General features: G+C 44.9%; 1 protein-coding gene across 3 annotated transcripts in view; it reads right to left on the bottom strand.

Annotated features, from left to right (window-relative positions):
• The window catches only part of fgf14 (fibroblast growth factor 14), a 113,162-nt gene that overhangs the window by 31,694 nt on the left and 63,899 nt on the right, over nucleotides 1-17,569 (bottom strand). The window contains exons 1-3 of one of the 3 annotated variants that reach the window (XM_028991890.1): nucleotides 10,395-11,358; nucleotides 4,132-4,242; nucleotides 1,846-1,949 (exon numbers count right to left, since the gene is read on the bottom strand). In XM_028991890.1, coding sequence (XP_028847723.1) covers nucleotides 1,846-1,949; nucleotides 4,132-4,242; nucleotides 10,395-10,587 — 408 coding nt within the window. In that variant the 5' untranslated portion in view covers nucleotides 10,588-11,358. Of the gene's footprint in view, nucleotides 1-1,845; nucleotides 1,950-4,131; nucleotides 4,243-10,394; nucleotides 11,359-17,569 lie in introns of those variants that run through there. The other 2 variants (XM_028991891.1, XM_028991889.1) reach the window with 2 other exon arrangements.

The raw sequence follows: 17,569 nt of genomic DNA, 5'->3' as shown, positions 1-17,569 counted from the left end.
AAACTGGAGCAATTGGCAAAAAAAAAAAAAAAAAAAACACGGAGAGGCATTGTGCTGAAATCTCAGCACAGAAGCAGCACATTTCATTATATAGAGTAAGCGCTAAGCAGCAAGGCGCAGCAAATGGATGGAAGGTCATCCCAAAAGCTTTACATTCACGGGGAAAAAGTGCACGATAATGGATGGATGTACAGCTGCTTTTCACGGGGGAGCAGAAAGAGGGAGGAGAAAAGAAAAAAAAATGTAAAAACGTGAGGTGTCTTTAGCTCTCTCTGCCATAACCTGAGTAATCTGAACAGGCAGAAGGACAGGGAGAAAGGAAGAGAAAAAGTGTGTGTGGGCACTTCCTTTGCAGTTGATTAGAAAGGCCATTAGGGACGAGAAAACCTGTCATTGTGCGGTAAAATCCTCGCATGCAGGAGTGAGGATGACTGGGTCGCTCACCCTCCACTCTGCTCCCCTCACCCCCCCTGCCCCATTATATCTCAACTCAAACCACATACTTTCCCAGCCCATACCAGTCATGATACTGGTAGTATACACAAAATGTGCATTTACATTTCTGGTGCATCCTGCAAAAATGCTTTAAATTATCCGATGGATTAAAATGTTGTTTTTCATTATTTTCATTATTTAACTGATTGCAATGAGCACTAACCATGCTTTAAATCCAGCTCTCTGAGAAATCAATTAAAAAGTCTTTTCGGCCTCAGGTCAGCACGCTGATTTTAGTGAAAATCTGACATAAACAGTGAAATAAATAGAATTTTGTGTCATAATACAAACATCACACCCAATCTCTCATCATTTTGAGAATTGCTACACTTTAGCGTATGAAGCCGTGTGGAGAGTCCTCGGCATGAGAGAACCTCATTGCCAGGAGCAAAAGGGGCGGTGAGATCAGCACCTGGGCTGAGGAGCGTTTCGAATTGGTGGCGCTGATTGGTACCTACGGCTGAAAAGCCAGGTGAGACTGGAGGTCAAGCTTCTCTTAAATATACAATACAGGCCAAAAGTTTGGACACACCTTCTTATACAATGTGTTTTCTTTATTTTTATGACCATTTACGTTGGTAGATTCTCTCTGAAGGTATCAAAACTATGAATGAACACATGTGGAGTTATGTACTTAACAAAAAAAGGTGAAATAAGTGAAAACATGTTTTATATTCTAGTTTCTTTGCTCTGATTACTGCTTTACACACTCTTGGCATTCTCTCGATGAGCTTCAAGAGGTCGTCTCCTGAAATGGTTCTCCAACAGTCTTGAAGGAGTTCCCAGAGGTGTTTAGCACTTGTTGGCCCCTTTGCCTTCACTCTGCGGTCCAGCTCACCCCAAACCATCTCGATTGGGTTCAGGTCCGGTGACTGTGGAGGCCAGGTCTCCACTTTTTGTTAAGTACATAACTCCACATGTGTTCATTCATAGTTTTGATGCCTTCAGTGAGAATCTACCAACGTAAATGGTCATGAAAATAAAGAAAACACATTGAATGAGAAATTGTGTCCAAACGTTTGGCCTGAACTATATATATAGATATGTACACACACACACACACACACACACACACACTGAACTAGTCGGCTTTGTAACTTTACACCTCCAAGGTAGTGCATTTGAATCTGTGAGTGGTGTGCGGTTTGAGTTTGCAAAACGGATTCTCCGGTTTCCACCAAAAAGTGAGAGTGACCTCCATATTCAGCAATTTACATAACAAAGCCATTAAGTAAATATTTTTTGCAGGATTGTTATGGAGGGTACAAAGGCGCTGGCTATCCTCGGCACAGATTTAAAAAGAACTCCTCGTCCACCTCCAGTGGCAGGCACTGAGCGGCAGGTACTCACAGACGTATAGAGATGCCCCTCTCCGTTCATGGCGATGTATAACCCTGTCTTCACCGACTGAATAGCGACGACTCGAAGGCCCACAGGGATGAGGTTGAACAAAGCTGTGGAGACAGAGCGGGGTTGTGGGAGGAAAGAGAAGGCGGGTTTTGAATACACGTTGCACATATCAGCAAAGGCACAGGGTTTTCTTAAAAGTCGCAGCCCAAAAAGAACTGCAGAAATCAGCAAGCTGAACAGTTACTGGCCCTTAATAGGATCGAGTGGTGGTGCATGGCCGGCCTAATGCCTCCTTTGTTGTTGCGCCATGCGCTTTGGGCTTGTTAGGTAATGGCTATTGTTGATGCCGAACAGAAATAACAGTTGAAGCCGGTGACACTAAGTGCATGTGTATGGCTGATTTAAACCTGCGGTATAATGAACTCTCTTGAACCGGCACGGTAATTGGTATTGGCTCGCGCGCCGCATGACTGATTTAAGGCGTGCGGACTTCAGAGTTCTGAAGTGCCTCTGTGGCTGAGATTACGGGCGCGGAGGCTGTGATGTGGAGTGTGGGAGGAAGGCAGCACCGGGGCCCGGCGGAGCTGAGGCTGGGACTTTTTTTTTTTTTTTTTTTTTTTTGGTCCTCCGCCTGGCGCCCTCTCTACCCAACAATCAACGGAGACTTCCTGAACGGAGAGCATGGTACAGGCCACAGGTAAACACTCAAAGTTTGTAAGTCTTACTGCAGCAAATAGTCCAATAAAATAATGGAAAATGGTAAAATTTCAACCAGTGTAATTTACTGCAATAACAGGAAAATAAAAGCTTCACATGATACAGACAGATACATGATACACATATAATACAGTCGTCTTCTATATGGGATGGTCAATGGCCAGCACCAATATTTTGCCAGCAGTTATTATTAATAACCCTGATGCTTTTTAGATTTATTCTTTCAAAACTTAATTTTACTTAACCTTGTTAACCAAAATTTAGTTAACATGGTTTAACATCGTTAATGCTTTACACAATTATTTTTTGTGCATTGGCTACATGTTAATTAAATTGTAATTAAATTGAAATAAAAAAAAAACGAATAATGCATTTATGACAAAATGCCCTTTATTGGATGGTCCTCTCTTTAATTATCAGTTCTATTTGACCAATCAGAGCACTGCTCTGTAGCATGTGTGATCACATGTGTGTATGTGAGGTGACGTGTGTCATCTCTGCTCAACGTATACAACTGACACAGAGCCTCGCACTGTCGCTATTAACCTGAATCAAATTACCCACCGTGCCTGGAGCGCTTCACAAGCAGGAACACAGAGGGCTAATAATACTACTGAGCATCCTGTGCCACTTTTACACACACACACACACACGCACACACCATTTCCTATGAAATTCTTTTGGGAGGGCTGCTTCCCCACAATTGTCAGGAGGATTCGACTGCATTTGCTAGAAAATAGCAGCGCACAGGAAGGCTTCTCTCCAATTCACATTACGATCCAGCAGCCCCCGTGTGTCTAGACTTCATGACAGCTTCCCCACAGCTTTCTTACATCTGATGGCGTCTAAATTGAGCATACAAGTAGTTATTTATTTATTTCCTTACTTTTACTGATTAGTCACATTCTCGCTAATAAACCTGTTGAGATGATAACGTTGCACCTTATTTTGCAAGAGGGAAGCGTTGCATCAGGCAACGCTGTAGCGGATGAGGGTAGTCATGACGAAGTCTTGTTCCCAACCCAGTCCTCAGGGACCTACATAGCCTGACCATATTTTTTCCTCATATTCAATCTCTTTAAACCAAGTCTTATATATTCTAATGCACCAGCTTATACAAACCTGGAACAAACCAGAAAACACCTGAAATATAATAAATTGTAAGATTTATAATAATATTGTGGCCTCTGATAAGAGCTTGACTAACAGTAGGGTGCTAGTAGCCTAGTGGGTAACACGCTCGCCTATGAACCAGAAGACCCAGGTCCATATCTCACTGTCCCCAGGGACTGTCCCTGTAACTACTAATTGTAAGTCGCTCTGGATAAGGGCGTCTGATAAATGCCCTAAATGTAAATGTCCTGTTCAATACAATGACCATGACTGCAATGGCTCTTCGGTAAGTAAAATAAATATTATTCAAATTGCACAATAATGAGGACCTGCTATATTTTAGCAGCATTTGATGTCCCCTAATCAACAAGGTTTTATGGGGAAATTTTGTGGATTAATTTTTTGTTCTGGTACATCAATAAAAGAAAAAAACTGGAGGTGTAAAAAGGCACTCACAAGAATTACTGCTGTCATCCTTGGTCCCATCCAGAGATCCATCTGGGTTCATTTGCAAGTAGTATCCCTGCCTGCAGTATAACCTGGTCACAATACCCTTGAGCTGGGGATCTGCAAAAAAAATAATACTCAGGATATAGCATGCATACAAATATTTTAATAATTACAAAATTATGTGGAGATTGACACTTGACATAATCTTTAGTACAGTAGTATTGCTCATGATAAACATATGTATTTATTGTCTTCCACATATGACTATATATATAGTGATATTGAGAAACCGTTAGATGATATATCAAAAACACATGAACCCAGCAGCACCCTCTTCAGGATGCCATTACAACTGCATGCCACACAACCGTTTGGAACTTGGCTCAGCTCCACATTTTTCATCAGGTGTCACACCTGATCCGAGAGCAGATGTAAACACATTGGCATTACTGAGGTTGGTTTGGGCTAGAAAGAATATAACACAATTCCGGTAGGGCTGGGGAATATGTTGTGTGTGTGTGTGTGTGTGTGTGTGTGTGTGTGTACACACATGCATGTATCACACTTCAGCTATGAGCAATGCCCTTGTCTCCCGTCTCTCCGGATCAGGACTTCAGCCTTCAGCTCACTCTGGGGAGACGAGGAAAAACAAGCTGAGTGTGTCAGCTTGTGCATATTCGCATGTGTGTTTTAGTTGTGTGTTTACTTTCTGCAAGTGTTTACTGCATGCATAAACCTGCGCATGTGTGTGTGTCTGTCTGTGCATTTTGATTGTGTATGTTTGTGTGTGTGTGCATGTGTTTGTGTGTGTGTGTGTGGTAAGTATAGACTGCTTTTCCCGGCTGCATAGCCTGAAGCAGTGCTGTGCGAGGGTGGATTCTGTCAGGCAGGTGAAGGGCGTGGCGGCTAGGCGACCTTTACCCCGGGGGGTAACATTGCATAGTTCACCCAGAGACCCATCAGAAGCTCAGGAATGGCTGAGATAAACCCCAGTGGCAACACTTAATGTGAGTCGCAGAAGTATCTGCATCATTTATGCAGAATAAGATATTATGAAAGTATTTGTGACAATTTATTCCTATAAACCCTTGTTTAAATAAGACCCTTAATGGACAGGTACCCATCTATCTCACTGATCTTCACTGACCATACACCCCTCCAGGGTCTTTAAGAATGTTTGACCAGCTTCTACAGGTCATACCTTGCCCCATGACTACGATAAGATCAGGTCCATTTTTTTTTTTATTTAAAACATACATTTTCTACACTTTCTAAACATACATGTTGACACTATGCTGCCAGCTTTGGAGAAGGCATTCAATTTTGTGTGATTTTAATGATAGAGAATAAATAATTACCTTGCAATATCCGTTACTAGTATCGTTCCCATTTTAATCTTGAGTGATTGCGTTCAACCCAAATCAAATCTATCTGTGCGTATAATTTGATTTATGTATGTTTTTTATTAAAAATAAAATTCTGTCAAGATATGAGACAATTATAGGCATCATTTGTTATACCCTTGTCATGCACACCCCTACACAAAACATCTTTTGATTACACAGTACTTGCTAAAGTACTGTTGAAATGTGCTTTACAGGTAAAACCACATTACTACGGACTGGAATGTCCCAAATGCAACCCTGTATGCCACATTCACCGAATGGCCAGTTTTTACCCATTGAACTGCCTGCTTTTGCAATATAAAATGTGTAAATGTGTTGCACTCAAACTGCATGGCTATGTATAATAAAACTGAGCCCTTCTATATCTGGTAAGTCCTGGCTGTGAGCCTGCACCTTCTAATTGACCCACATCAAGCAGCCCAGACCCACACCCATCCAACATTATCTGCTCCTGCTGCTTCTGCTTTTTCATGGGCTCTTGGCTGGCCTACAGCCTTGTGAGAGTGTGAGCGAGACAGACAGACAGAATGATAAGAAATAGCCTGAAAATTCAGAAAGACAGACAAAAAGAAAAAGAGGAGAAGATGAGAGGCACTGTTAGAAAGTAAGACAATATGCTGAAGTTGAGACAACCTAACAAACAAGAGAGACAGATACAGGGGCAAGAAAGCCAGAGAGTGAAGAGACACAAGCAGAAATATGAGAGGGGACATAGAGACATGAGAGAGACGTGAACATAGAAAAGAGTATATAGTGAAAGTGATGCTTTGTCACTGTGATACACAGCAGAGCAAAGCACACGGTGACACAACGAAATGTGTCCTCTGCTTTTAACCCATGACCCTTAGTGAGCAGCGGGTCTAGGTGGACTCGAACCTGCGACCTTCCGATTGCCAGTCATGCTTCCTTAAAAGCATCGGCCCACCACTGTCCCCGGAGACAGACAAGTGAGAAACAAGTGGAAGCAAGTGAAGAAAAACAGACAGGCAACTATGAAACAAGTAAACACACACACACACACACACACACACACACACACACACAGATATGATAAAGAAGTAGAGAGAGGTGAGGGAGAGACAGGACATGAACCCCACTTTACGCGCTGCGCCTCCTACCGACAAACACCGCAGCTACTCCCGCCCCACTCCATCCTACCCGGCAACACACGCAGTCTCAGTAATTACCCAGGGCTGCAAGGGAATAAAGGGGATCCGCCTGTCCCCCGGGGTCAGTTCCTAAGGTCAGGTCCACGGAACTATAACCTCGAACTACAACCTGGTCGATAGTGTGAACACACACACACACACACACAAAAACAATCCCCTGGGTCTAGGTGAAGATGGTTGTGTAACCATCGGATGCATGATTTGCATATCTGTGACCTGGAGAAGACGCAGCGTGACCAGCGCAGACACTGAGAGACAATTTAACGTTCAGGAGGCGTCTTCAGATGTCCCCGCCAGACGTCTTCACCTGTGGAATGCATAAGAGCGTTTCGACCCGCCTTCTCACGTTGCGCACGTGAAATGCAAAAAATGACACAAGGCCAGGGACACCGAGGACACCTCCACTGTCCAGTCTTCGTCTTCATCGCACCATTTTCAGAGCCGACAGGAGATGAAGAGACTTTATTCTCCCCCTTTCACGGCACTAGAGGTAGCCATCAGACGGAGGACACATGCTTGGCCGCGCACGGCAGCTGCACACTCGGGCGCTGGCTGACCCACTTTGGATGCTTCCGGAATGCAAGAGGGGCTTTTCCCAGACTGCAGAAGTGCACTGGCGCTGTTGTCATGCAACAACAACAACAACACCAATATATATAAAAAAAGGGGTGGCGTCACATTCTCTACAGTCGCCTAGTAATCTCACGCTGTCCCAGACTCACTATCTGTGGCAAACGCTCTATTTTGCAAAAATGATTGCATTCCGTACACCCCGAGATCTGACATTTCGCACGTTCCCACCTCAAACCGCCCCTTTTGCCTCCAGAGCGCTCGGAAAGCGGAGGACGCCGAGAAGACTCTGAGCATGACACTTCCCATCAAGTTTAATTGAGTGTACACAGAATTCGTCTAATGCATTAATGAGGCACACGGAACATCGGGAGCGGCACAGAACAAGCCGAAGTGTGCGTCTGACATGCGCCATAAAAGTTCTTTTCCCCGGAATTCAGCGGCAGATTCCACTTATGTCAGTCAGGTACTAATTGGCCTCTGAACAGTGAGCCCGGCGGGGGGGGTGGGGGGTTTATCCTGCAACTTAAGGGACTCAATTCGGGTGGTGAAACGGCCGGCCTTGTTTTCTGACGGCTTGGAGAGGATGTTACGACCAGCTGGTGGTCGGAAAAAAGCGGGAAAGAGGGAACGACATGCACCACGGCCCAGCACTGAGAGGTATTCAAAGGAAAGGGCCACTAATCTGTAACGTGGGGATGAATGAGTGCCGGAAAGGGACGGTACATTAATGAAAGCTGCGTCAAGAGACCTTTCATGTCCTCAGCAATTTGCCAGAACGTTCTGTGGCCCTGGTGGGCACCAGCGTACAACCAGACCCCCTGGGTCCATTAGAGCAGAGCCAGTCACATGATTCAAGGCTATGAACACATTTCGACAAACTTATCATAGAAAAAAGTAATAAAAAAAAGTGAAGTGATTATCACTTGTGATACACAGCAGCACAGCACACGGTGCACACAGTGAAATTTGTCCTCTGCATTTAACCCATCACCCTTCTGATTACAGGGCCGATTCCTTAACTGCTAGGCCACCACTGCCAACCATCCATAGTGACAGTTAATGAAGGGCAAAAAACTGAAATCATATAATGAAACAATATATAGTGTTTTTATCCAATATTCAAAAAAAACGGAAGCCTTATCACAGCCGGTGCCACCCAATGAAAGAAATCCACGTTAGTAGCTGAGCCCGTCAGATGAATGATGCATATGAGCATCGTGAAGAGTCCGACCTCTATTTCCTTGAGAATATGAGTTGATAAAAGAGCCTCAGGTTTTCCCCATGAATAACGAGAGCAACGCCTCGCGTGCCCTTGCCCCGCTCTCCGCTCTTATGTTTTCCCGCGCTACAAATTAGCCAGAGCGATCAGAGGAGCTAAGCTGAGGTGACACTCCACAGCCTGGAGATGCCCGGCCGACGGCCACGGAGGGATCAGCTGCACCGCAGACACGGTGAAGGTGGCCGCGGGGGGCTCTAGCTGTGGTCACAATGCCGCTCAGGTCCATTTCCAGAGGCTCGCTATTGACTTGCACCACACCGACCATCGGTCTTCTTTAGAGCGTGCCGGACGAGCGTGACGAGGCATTGATGTGTGGACACCGACGAAGGGGAGCCTTCGTGGCCGGGGCTTAAACGAATGAAGTTCTTTCTTTTTTCTTTTTTTTTCTGTATCTTATGCGGATGGGAAATTAATGAGCTGAATCCCACAGGTCCCTGATCGCAAATAACAAAAGAAAGAAAGAAAGAAATGTTATCCAAGCTCTGCTACTTGTAACCGTTTCCCCCTGGAGCGTGATTAGCCCCTGCTCACCCAGAAACCGGGACAAACCATTCGTCTTCGGCACCCGCTTATTCAGAACTTGCTCGTAAAAAAGGCTTTCACTCTGGCGGCCTACGAGGCGATGACCCAGTGCTCCTCTTCTGCCCGTTCAGCCGGTGGAAAAGCTCAAACGCCGGGGGGGACTGGGCGGGTCACCAGCCGCCCGGGACTGTGTAAAATGGCCGAGTTTGTCCAGACGCTCCAGGCCCAGTTCATCGCTCCCACTCCCCCTGGCATCAGCAGCCCCCCCCCCCAAAACCAAACTGTGAGGCCACGCCCAATGTTCTCATGACGGCTTTATCGATCAAATGAGAGTAGAACGCCGATGAAAAGCTATTGGGTTGCGTGGCATGAATGCTTTTCACCCAGTTGACCAAGAATCTCCCACCATCACCGCCATAAATATAAAGCGATGCCCACCATGCTCACTGCTCAAACCCGTTTTCAGACGGATTCTGTCTTATTTTCAGGCCAATACAGAATTATAAAAGTGTTATCTTCTGTCCATCACCCATCGTCTTCTACTGTAGTTTCCACGGGAGGGAATCGCAGGGAATCTTCCATTGTAATATCAATATGCTGTCCGCAATAATATATCACATCCAATACCCAATACATATGAAAAAAGAGGACAATTTCACATTTTAAAAAGCCTAATTTTAGCATAAACCATAAATATCCCTTGTCCCATGTGTTCACTGCATTAATTATAATAGTACTAATAATAATAATATATGTATTACAATAAATAATAACAAACAGGAGCTGCCAAGAGGTTCATTAAACACCTCAGTCTCCAAACATTCCAACTGTGTTCATTTAGCGATATGATTCAAGTCAAAGGGTACATGCACATTATTGATGGTTTTTCAGCTATAACTAATGAGACAAATATTCAAAGTGTCTGATGACACTCTAGTATTTCCAACATCAACTATAAAAAAAAAAAAACAGAATTGTTGATAAATCCTCCTTTCCTTTCATTCAGCAAATACAGAAGAAATAAACGAACGTCTATTAAATAAATGGAGGAAACTCGGCCAGGTCCGGACGCAGGCCGGACTCCCCACGGAGGGGTTAAACTGGCCCGCGTCAGACCAGCATCCCTCCCGCAACAAGTTGGGCACCTGCTGCTCTCCGGCGCGGTTCCGCGTCGAAACCACGGCCACGAAGGAACCGAACCAGGGGTGACGCCACGCTGCGCGTAAAATAAAAATACGATATTTCCCTGGAGGGTCGGGGGTCGTGGGGAGCAGGAGAGGAACTTTTTTTTTTTTTTTTTTTTTTTATTATTCCCCACACCTTGTCGCCGCAGCCGCCGCTTCCTGAGGCCAAAGATCCGCACTTTGGAGAAGATGTCGACCAGGTTCCCGTTGCAGAGACCCTTGTTCTTGCTCGGGCTCTTCCTCCGCCGGTTGGTGGAGGGCCGGTCGAGGTGCTGCTCCCGCGCCTGGCGCTTCTGGCGGATCAGACCGCTGGCGATCGCCGCGGCCATGTCTCAACGTCCGGGGGGACAGAGCGCAGACGACGCGTCGCTTCCCTGCTCCTGGCCGGGCTACTGTCCCATTTTCGCAGGTTCCGCGCGCTCCGAGGATGGGTGTGTGTGTGTGTGTGTGTTTTTTTAAACGCCTTCTTCCCGATCCGTCCAAGTGACTACATTTTACAGATATTAAAAATTCATATTTACATGGTCCCAGACGTCCGCGTATTTTTCATGCCTGCAACATCTGTGCCGCCATCTCCTCCAGAAACGAACGTGGAATAACGGCGGCTGCGTGCGCGCCCCTGCGCGTCTCCGCTTCGGCTCTTTGTGTTCTTCCTCTCGGGGGGGGGAGTGGATCTTCCTCTCCGTGGTACGGACCACCCGAATCCCCCCCGCCAACCCCGAAACCGCGGGACCTGCGGCGGTCAAGCGTCACGGGCGGCGTGGGTCCATCCTCCTCCTCTCGCGTGGGGCTGGGTGGCGACGGCGGAGGGGAATAAGTTGGGAAAACGGGATCCTTTTACGCACGCACGAGAGAGCGAGAGAGCCAGCGAGAGAGAGAGAGAGAGAGAGAGAGAGAGAGAGAGAGAACGAAAAGTCCACCGGCAGGTCGGGTGCGTGGAAAATCCGGAAACACTTGGGAGGTTTTTACGCCAGACGCGCGTAACGCGTAACGCGCAGGTACACTTCCCCCTCCTCTCTCTCTCTCTCTCTCTTTTTTGTATGCATGCATTCAATTTTCCTATTTTTTCCAGTCCGACATCAACAAGTCTCAAGCATCCTTTCCCAGACAGTAAGCCGGAGGAGGAGGCGGGTGGCAGAGCCCACCCATACCACGGAAGAGTGGGTGCTCCCTCGTGTCGGGCAGCAAGGAATCCGCTGCTTGGCGCGCAATTACGGCGTAAACAGCTACCGGGGCGACCGGAGGGTTTCTAAAAGACGGACCGTCCAACGTGGAGATCGGGGATCGCGGCGGAACCGGGATCCGGGCACACAGTCCACGCACAATGGAGTGCAACATTGCACGATATTATATTGCACATATTAATCGTGCCATTGCTTTCCAGACGCCGATAATAATTCGGAACAAAGTACTAATAAGTAAACTTGTGGGGTGCGAATGAAATCTGTGGGCGCCTGGTGTGCACGGCGAGGGGTTTACGACACGAAATAGTGCGACATCTGGAGAGCGGGAAACAGATGAGTAGCAGATGAGTAGTTGCGCGTAAAACGGTCTCCGCGGATCAGCACCGCGGACAGCGCCTCTGTCCGCCATGTGCGAGGTTGTAAAAGCCGAGCATCTGTTCACCGGGTCACGTACAGAAAGACTCGAGAGCGCCATCTGCTGTTCGTCCCTGTAATAAAGCGTGTTTCAGACCTTTTTATATATATATATTATATTATGATTGTTTAAGTGTACACATTTTATAAGTGGTCAGAAACTTGTAAATAACTAATTAAAGAATAAAGTTACGTTAAAACCAAGCACACCATTGTTTTTCTTGTGAAATTACCAATACATTTGAAGTGTCACATGACCCTCTTCCTATTGAAAAAACAAAAGTTGGATCCAAGATGACCGACTTCAAAATGGCCACTATGGTCACCACCCATCTTGAAAAGTTTGCCCCCTCACAAATACTAATGTGCCACAAACAGGACGTTAATATCACCATCCATTCCCATTTTATTAAGGTGTATCCATATAAATGGACCACCCTGTAGATAGTTTTACACACTGAAAGGGCTTAGTTTGGATTGTACTGCTGACCTTCTCAACCGTGAAAAATGAAATAAATACAGACTATTATTAGTCCACGTGTTAAAATGAAAAGTTATATTTCTTAAAATATGACTTACTGCAACAAATCTTCTAATTTCATTCAAATGGAAATGGCTAAAGAGTTGTTTCGTGACAGCATGTTGTACTATGTAGTGTACTGCTATGTTCATACCCATAACACGGCGTAAATATACATGTTGTGATGAGGAAGCAGGGTTTTCTTTCAATCCGTGCAGTTTGCGTCGCAGCCAGCAGTGGACACTGCAGCACAACACAACACCAGGAGTGATGCACACACCTCCCCACTGCAGCACAACACAACACTACGGCCTAAATGCCTAATTGGAACAAGTTTCATCTGACATTTGCATGTTGCCAAGTGCAGTAAATTGTAATCTTTATTTTATTTTTTTTTTAAGAAAGGCACTGTTTGGTAAGTAAACCCCATGGCAAAGTTGGACATCTCTGCGATCCCGGGCTTTCGGCCCTTGATCAGAGCCGAGTTCCCTGTCTTGGTCTCCATTAAATTGGATAATAAATGATGCATGGAGACTGCACCGCTGCTGAGATATTGTGCTGCTCTGTATTCAAAACCAAACCCGAGGCTTCATCTCCACCCACTCTTTCTCTCCGGACGGCTGAAATGGCCAGATAAAACACGCACAGTGCCGAGCAGAGCCCATCATTCATCGCCACAAAAATCTGCTTACACACACCGGCTGTTAATTCAAATTAAAGAAAACTTTCATGGGGAATTTTATTAAAATTGAATTAAAAGAGACACAAAAATCACTTTGATAATGAAAGCTATTCAAATATAACAACATATACAAGTTTTTTTTAGGAAATAGGAATATAGGAAACATTATAGGACACATTTAACATGTAACTGAGCGATATTAGAATGTGGACGTACCAATATGCTTCTTCCATCTGAATGTGTGTGATTCCATAGTGAGTCCATTGCCACGTCAACACAGACAAGACCACTTTTCTCCTGCGGACGTGCAGCACCACACACCCATTTATAGGGTCTATGCCTGGACATAATGTTATTAGTCAAATTTGACAGTCCGCCCCAAACCACTTAAATTCATTTAGCCCTTGTTGCTTCAGCACAGCAGCGTGAAGACAACAGGTAGGGCTTCAGGTGACAGCTTCCCAATGTGGTGTCTTATCGATCTACATTAATCATTTTAATCACAAAAAAGAGGGGTGGGGACCATCAGAATTATCATGAGATAAACAGGAAATGGGGGCAGTGGGGGCCTAGGTGACCGAGGTGCCATTGAGCAAAGTACCATCCCCACACACTGCTCACCAAGGTGATGGGTTAAATGCAGGGGACACGTTTCATTTTGCGCATCATTTGCTGTGCTGCAGTGTATCACAACGACATTTACATTTTACATTTACAGCATTTATCAGACGCCCTTATCCAGAGCGACTTACAATCAGTAGTTACAGGGACAGTCCCCCTGGAGACACTTAGGGTTAAGTGTCTTGCTCAGGGACACAATGGTAGTAAGTGGGATTTGAACCTGGGTCTTCTGGTTCATAGGCGAGTGTGGCTACTACCACCCTCACGACAACCACTAAACAAGTGGTTAGAAAAAGAAAAGGAGGAAGCAAAATAGTTCTTCCACTCAGGGTTGCCATCTTGGGTATCGAATAATGTGATAATAAAAATGTTTATGGAGAACAGGTATCGTGGACCCGCTATGTTAAGTATTTGTGACAGATTTGTGTGTTTTGATGCATTTTTGGACATTTTGGTGCTGAGACAATCAAGGATGTAGCAACACGTGTTTCATATTGACAGCTACGTATCATCCAGAATGAGGAAGTAGTGAGCCTGGATGGTGTCAGTTATCCCAGCGCACCGCTCCCATTCTTAAGTTTATAATAGGATCATTAAAAGTCATCCTCTGGGTGATGGGAAAAAATAAAACATCAACAAAAAGGCCTGTTAGCCTCCCCTTACCAATTCATATATCATCCAATATATATCCAATATTCATATCTGTAAAACCTGAAGACATACGGGCTCAAGTGACATTAACGGGCACATGACATTACGGGCTCACATGACATTCACAAACAAGCTCCACGCTTGGGCTGAAATGTTTTAAGAAAAAATTGAATCGCGATTTATTTGACAAATATTGCAAAATCAATTTCATTTGTGATTATTTTCTATGGCTTGCATGGCACAAGAGGGGTTGCAATGTTTTGCATACTGTATTCCCCCCAAAAAACAACTTCCGTGTTTGAAGCAGCGTCATGAAACAGTTCCAGTTTAGCTGACACAATTAGACCTGATACTGCTAAAGGTTAACTGGCAAATGAATACAAATGCTCACAATTCAGACAACAAATCTCATCACTGCAATTGCTTTTCTCTTTAAAAGTCAGTAGGCCACACATTTGGGTGGCTTCAGGCCCTCTCCTTTGCCTAAGTGGTGATTGTGAAAACTGCCAAATTCCTTAACCTCCCACCGCAGGTTAATTTCGATTATGCAAGGGGTTAAATCAATTTCGGCCATCTTGGCGAGGTAAGGCGGGGGGGGTCTTAGTTGAATTAAGCGGAGAGCAATTCAAACTTCAGTGATGCCTTCCCACCTGGATCAATCCTGTCTTCTCTAACGGTGTAAATTAATAAGGCAGAGAAGATTTAGAAACTGCGAACCGCCCGGCTTGCATGGGATATGAAAATTGAGTGTTCTGCTTAAGTGGCAGGAAAATTGCTCCGTTATATTCCGGGCAAATTACAGGAGGTGAACCTGGAAGAGAAAAGAAACACCGAGCGGAGGGAGGGGGGCTTTAATCACCAGACACCCTGTTATCGCCACCCTTCTCCATTAGAGTTCACTTCATTCTGACATGAACGGAGACACAGCGACTGATTAACCTTCACAATGCTTGCAAATAATGAGGCGAAGGGAGACGGCGAGGAGCACAACGGGGCGGCTAATGTTCTGCAAATTGGTGGTGCTGCCGGCCTCGTTGCTCAGATCCAAAAAAAAAAAAAAAACTCCGTTGTGGAGCTGGGAGCGTTGGTGTGCTGACCGGCTAGTGAGCTTCGCTGAAGAACGAAAAGAGAGAACGCGAAGACATGAAGAATAGACAAGGACAGATTCAAATATCGGGGCGCGGAAAAGCAGATGGATAGTAACAAAGCAAATTGTTGCTGAGAGGGGTTGCCATTTACCCTGACATTTAAATATTAGCCAGAAATCTTATTAAGCAAGTGAACGAGGCAAATAGAATTAGTTACAAATGCCCCAGGAGTTAGGTGAGACAGCGTCTCCATCACAATTCGGACAAGATCAAGCCGGGAATTGTTAAATGCTGCAATTTTCACACTATCAACATGTACCACAAACTGTATTTAATTAACCGTGGCATAAATGCTTGATGTTTTATTAATGATTATGTCCAAAGCAGAACACATACCCAATGATTTATTAAAGTATGTTGGTTTTTTTGATGGTGTCTATTGAAACCAGCTTTTCCTAAGAGGGCAATGATTGCCATGCCAATGTCCAAGGTGCTACAAATCTCATCAATGGAACCCAGAGAAGTCCATAACACACCCACCAGTGTGTTCACAATCACAATATATACGCCCACGCTCTGAATTCAACTTAAGACAAACAAGGCGCGGTACACACCTCTGATGAGGCTTAGATGTGTGCGCCTTGTTGAGCATGGCATGCAAGTTGTGTACGCAAGTTAGTAAATTGAACACATTGTCACCAACAATGGCGTTGAACTTGGATATTTAGACTTACACCAGGATTTAATGACCTTAGACTGCAGACAGTATAGACTGCAAACAGTATACACAGCTTTAGACACCAGGGCATAAATAAATCACATTGCTACTTACATCTTAGTGCAAATCTTGGGGAATAAAAGCAGCAGTGGGAATATGTATGTGTGTGTGTGTGTGTGTGTGTGTGTGTGTGTGTGTGTGTGTGTGTGTGTGTGTGTGTATATATATATATATATATATATATATATATATATATATGAAGTAGGAGCTGCACATAGAGCATGCAGGGTACATTTGCCTTTTGATCCTGTTTTAAGTATGCAGCAGATAAATGTGTCCCGTCAGCAACAAGCGAAGAAAAGATCCTCGTCTCAGAAGCCCTGTGCCGGCCTCCAGAATTTCAATTAGCCAACACCCCTCCTGGCGAACCCCTGTTCTTTCGGCCTGTTGGGAGGAAGAGGTGTGAAGGGGCGCTGCTCTAATCTCCAAAAGGAAACCCAGGGGACCTACACATACACAAAAACAGGCAAAAGCGTGTAGCTGGGACAGAGCCTGAGGAATGTTAAGAGCAGTAGTGCCCATACATTTTACAGCTTACACACACAGATAAATAGATGGATCGATTTTTAAACTGTCATACTACATTTACTTTATTTTATTTTGCAGACGCTTTTATCCAAAGCGACTTACAAGAGGAAGACACCAGCAATTCTCCTTCGATTTCTATAGATTTTGAGTTTACAAAACTAAGAGCCCTGATAAGGCCTAATTTGTCAGAATAAGAACATGCTCGGAAATTGTTAAGTGCTAGACAAAGAAAAAAAACATTTTTGATTTATTTTGTGCAGTGTGTGTGCATGTGCATGTGTTAGATTTGTCTGAAATACTTTTTGAAATACTGCTTCTTAAAGGTGTTGGTAGTCTCGGCTTGTCGAATGGAGCAAGGCAAGTTGTCCCACCAGCCAGGGACAACAAAGGAGAACAGAGTTGATTGGAATCGGAGACCCCGTGAAGAGGGAATTTTCAGTCTCATTTCATTTGCAGATCTGAGTGTAGCTAGCTAGTAGTGTGTTGATATAAGAGGGTGCACTTCCATTTACAGCCCTGTAGGCGAGCATCAAGAATTTGAACTGAGTGCGAGCAGCTACCATTTTCAACCCTTCTTGGTGGAAAGAGAAAACAAGATCTAACAATCATCTCATCCCACGGAGACCAGACATGGCAGGGCACTGTAGGAAGTCAAGCCTGGGTATCCGGCAGACAGTCATCAGTGTCCTCTCACACTCCTGGTGCCTAACATTTACATTTACATTTAAGGCATTTGGCAGACGCCCTTATCCAGAGCGACTTACAACGTGCTTTCAAGTTTCCATCACCTTGATTGAACATGGTGAAACAGTGCATTACAACTGTAAATTATACCTCAGTTTGTT

The sequence above is a fragment of the Denticeps clupeoides genome, chromosome 9, assembly GCF_900700375.1.
Source record: "Denticeps clupeoides chromosome 9, fDenClu1.1, whole genome shotgun sequence".
Lineage (NCBI taxonomy): Eukaryota > Metazoa > Chordata > Actinopteri > Clupeiformes > Denticipitidae > Denticeps > Denticeps clupeoides.
The sequence above is the reverse complement of the archived record's forward strand: the minus strand, read 5'-3'. Positions and strand labels throughout refer to the sequence as shown.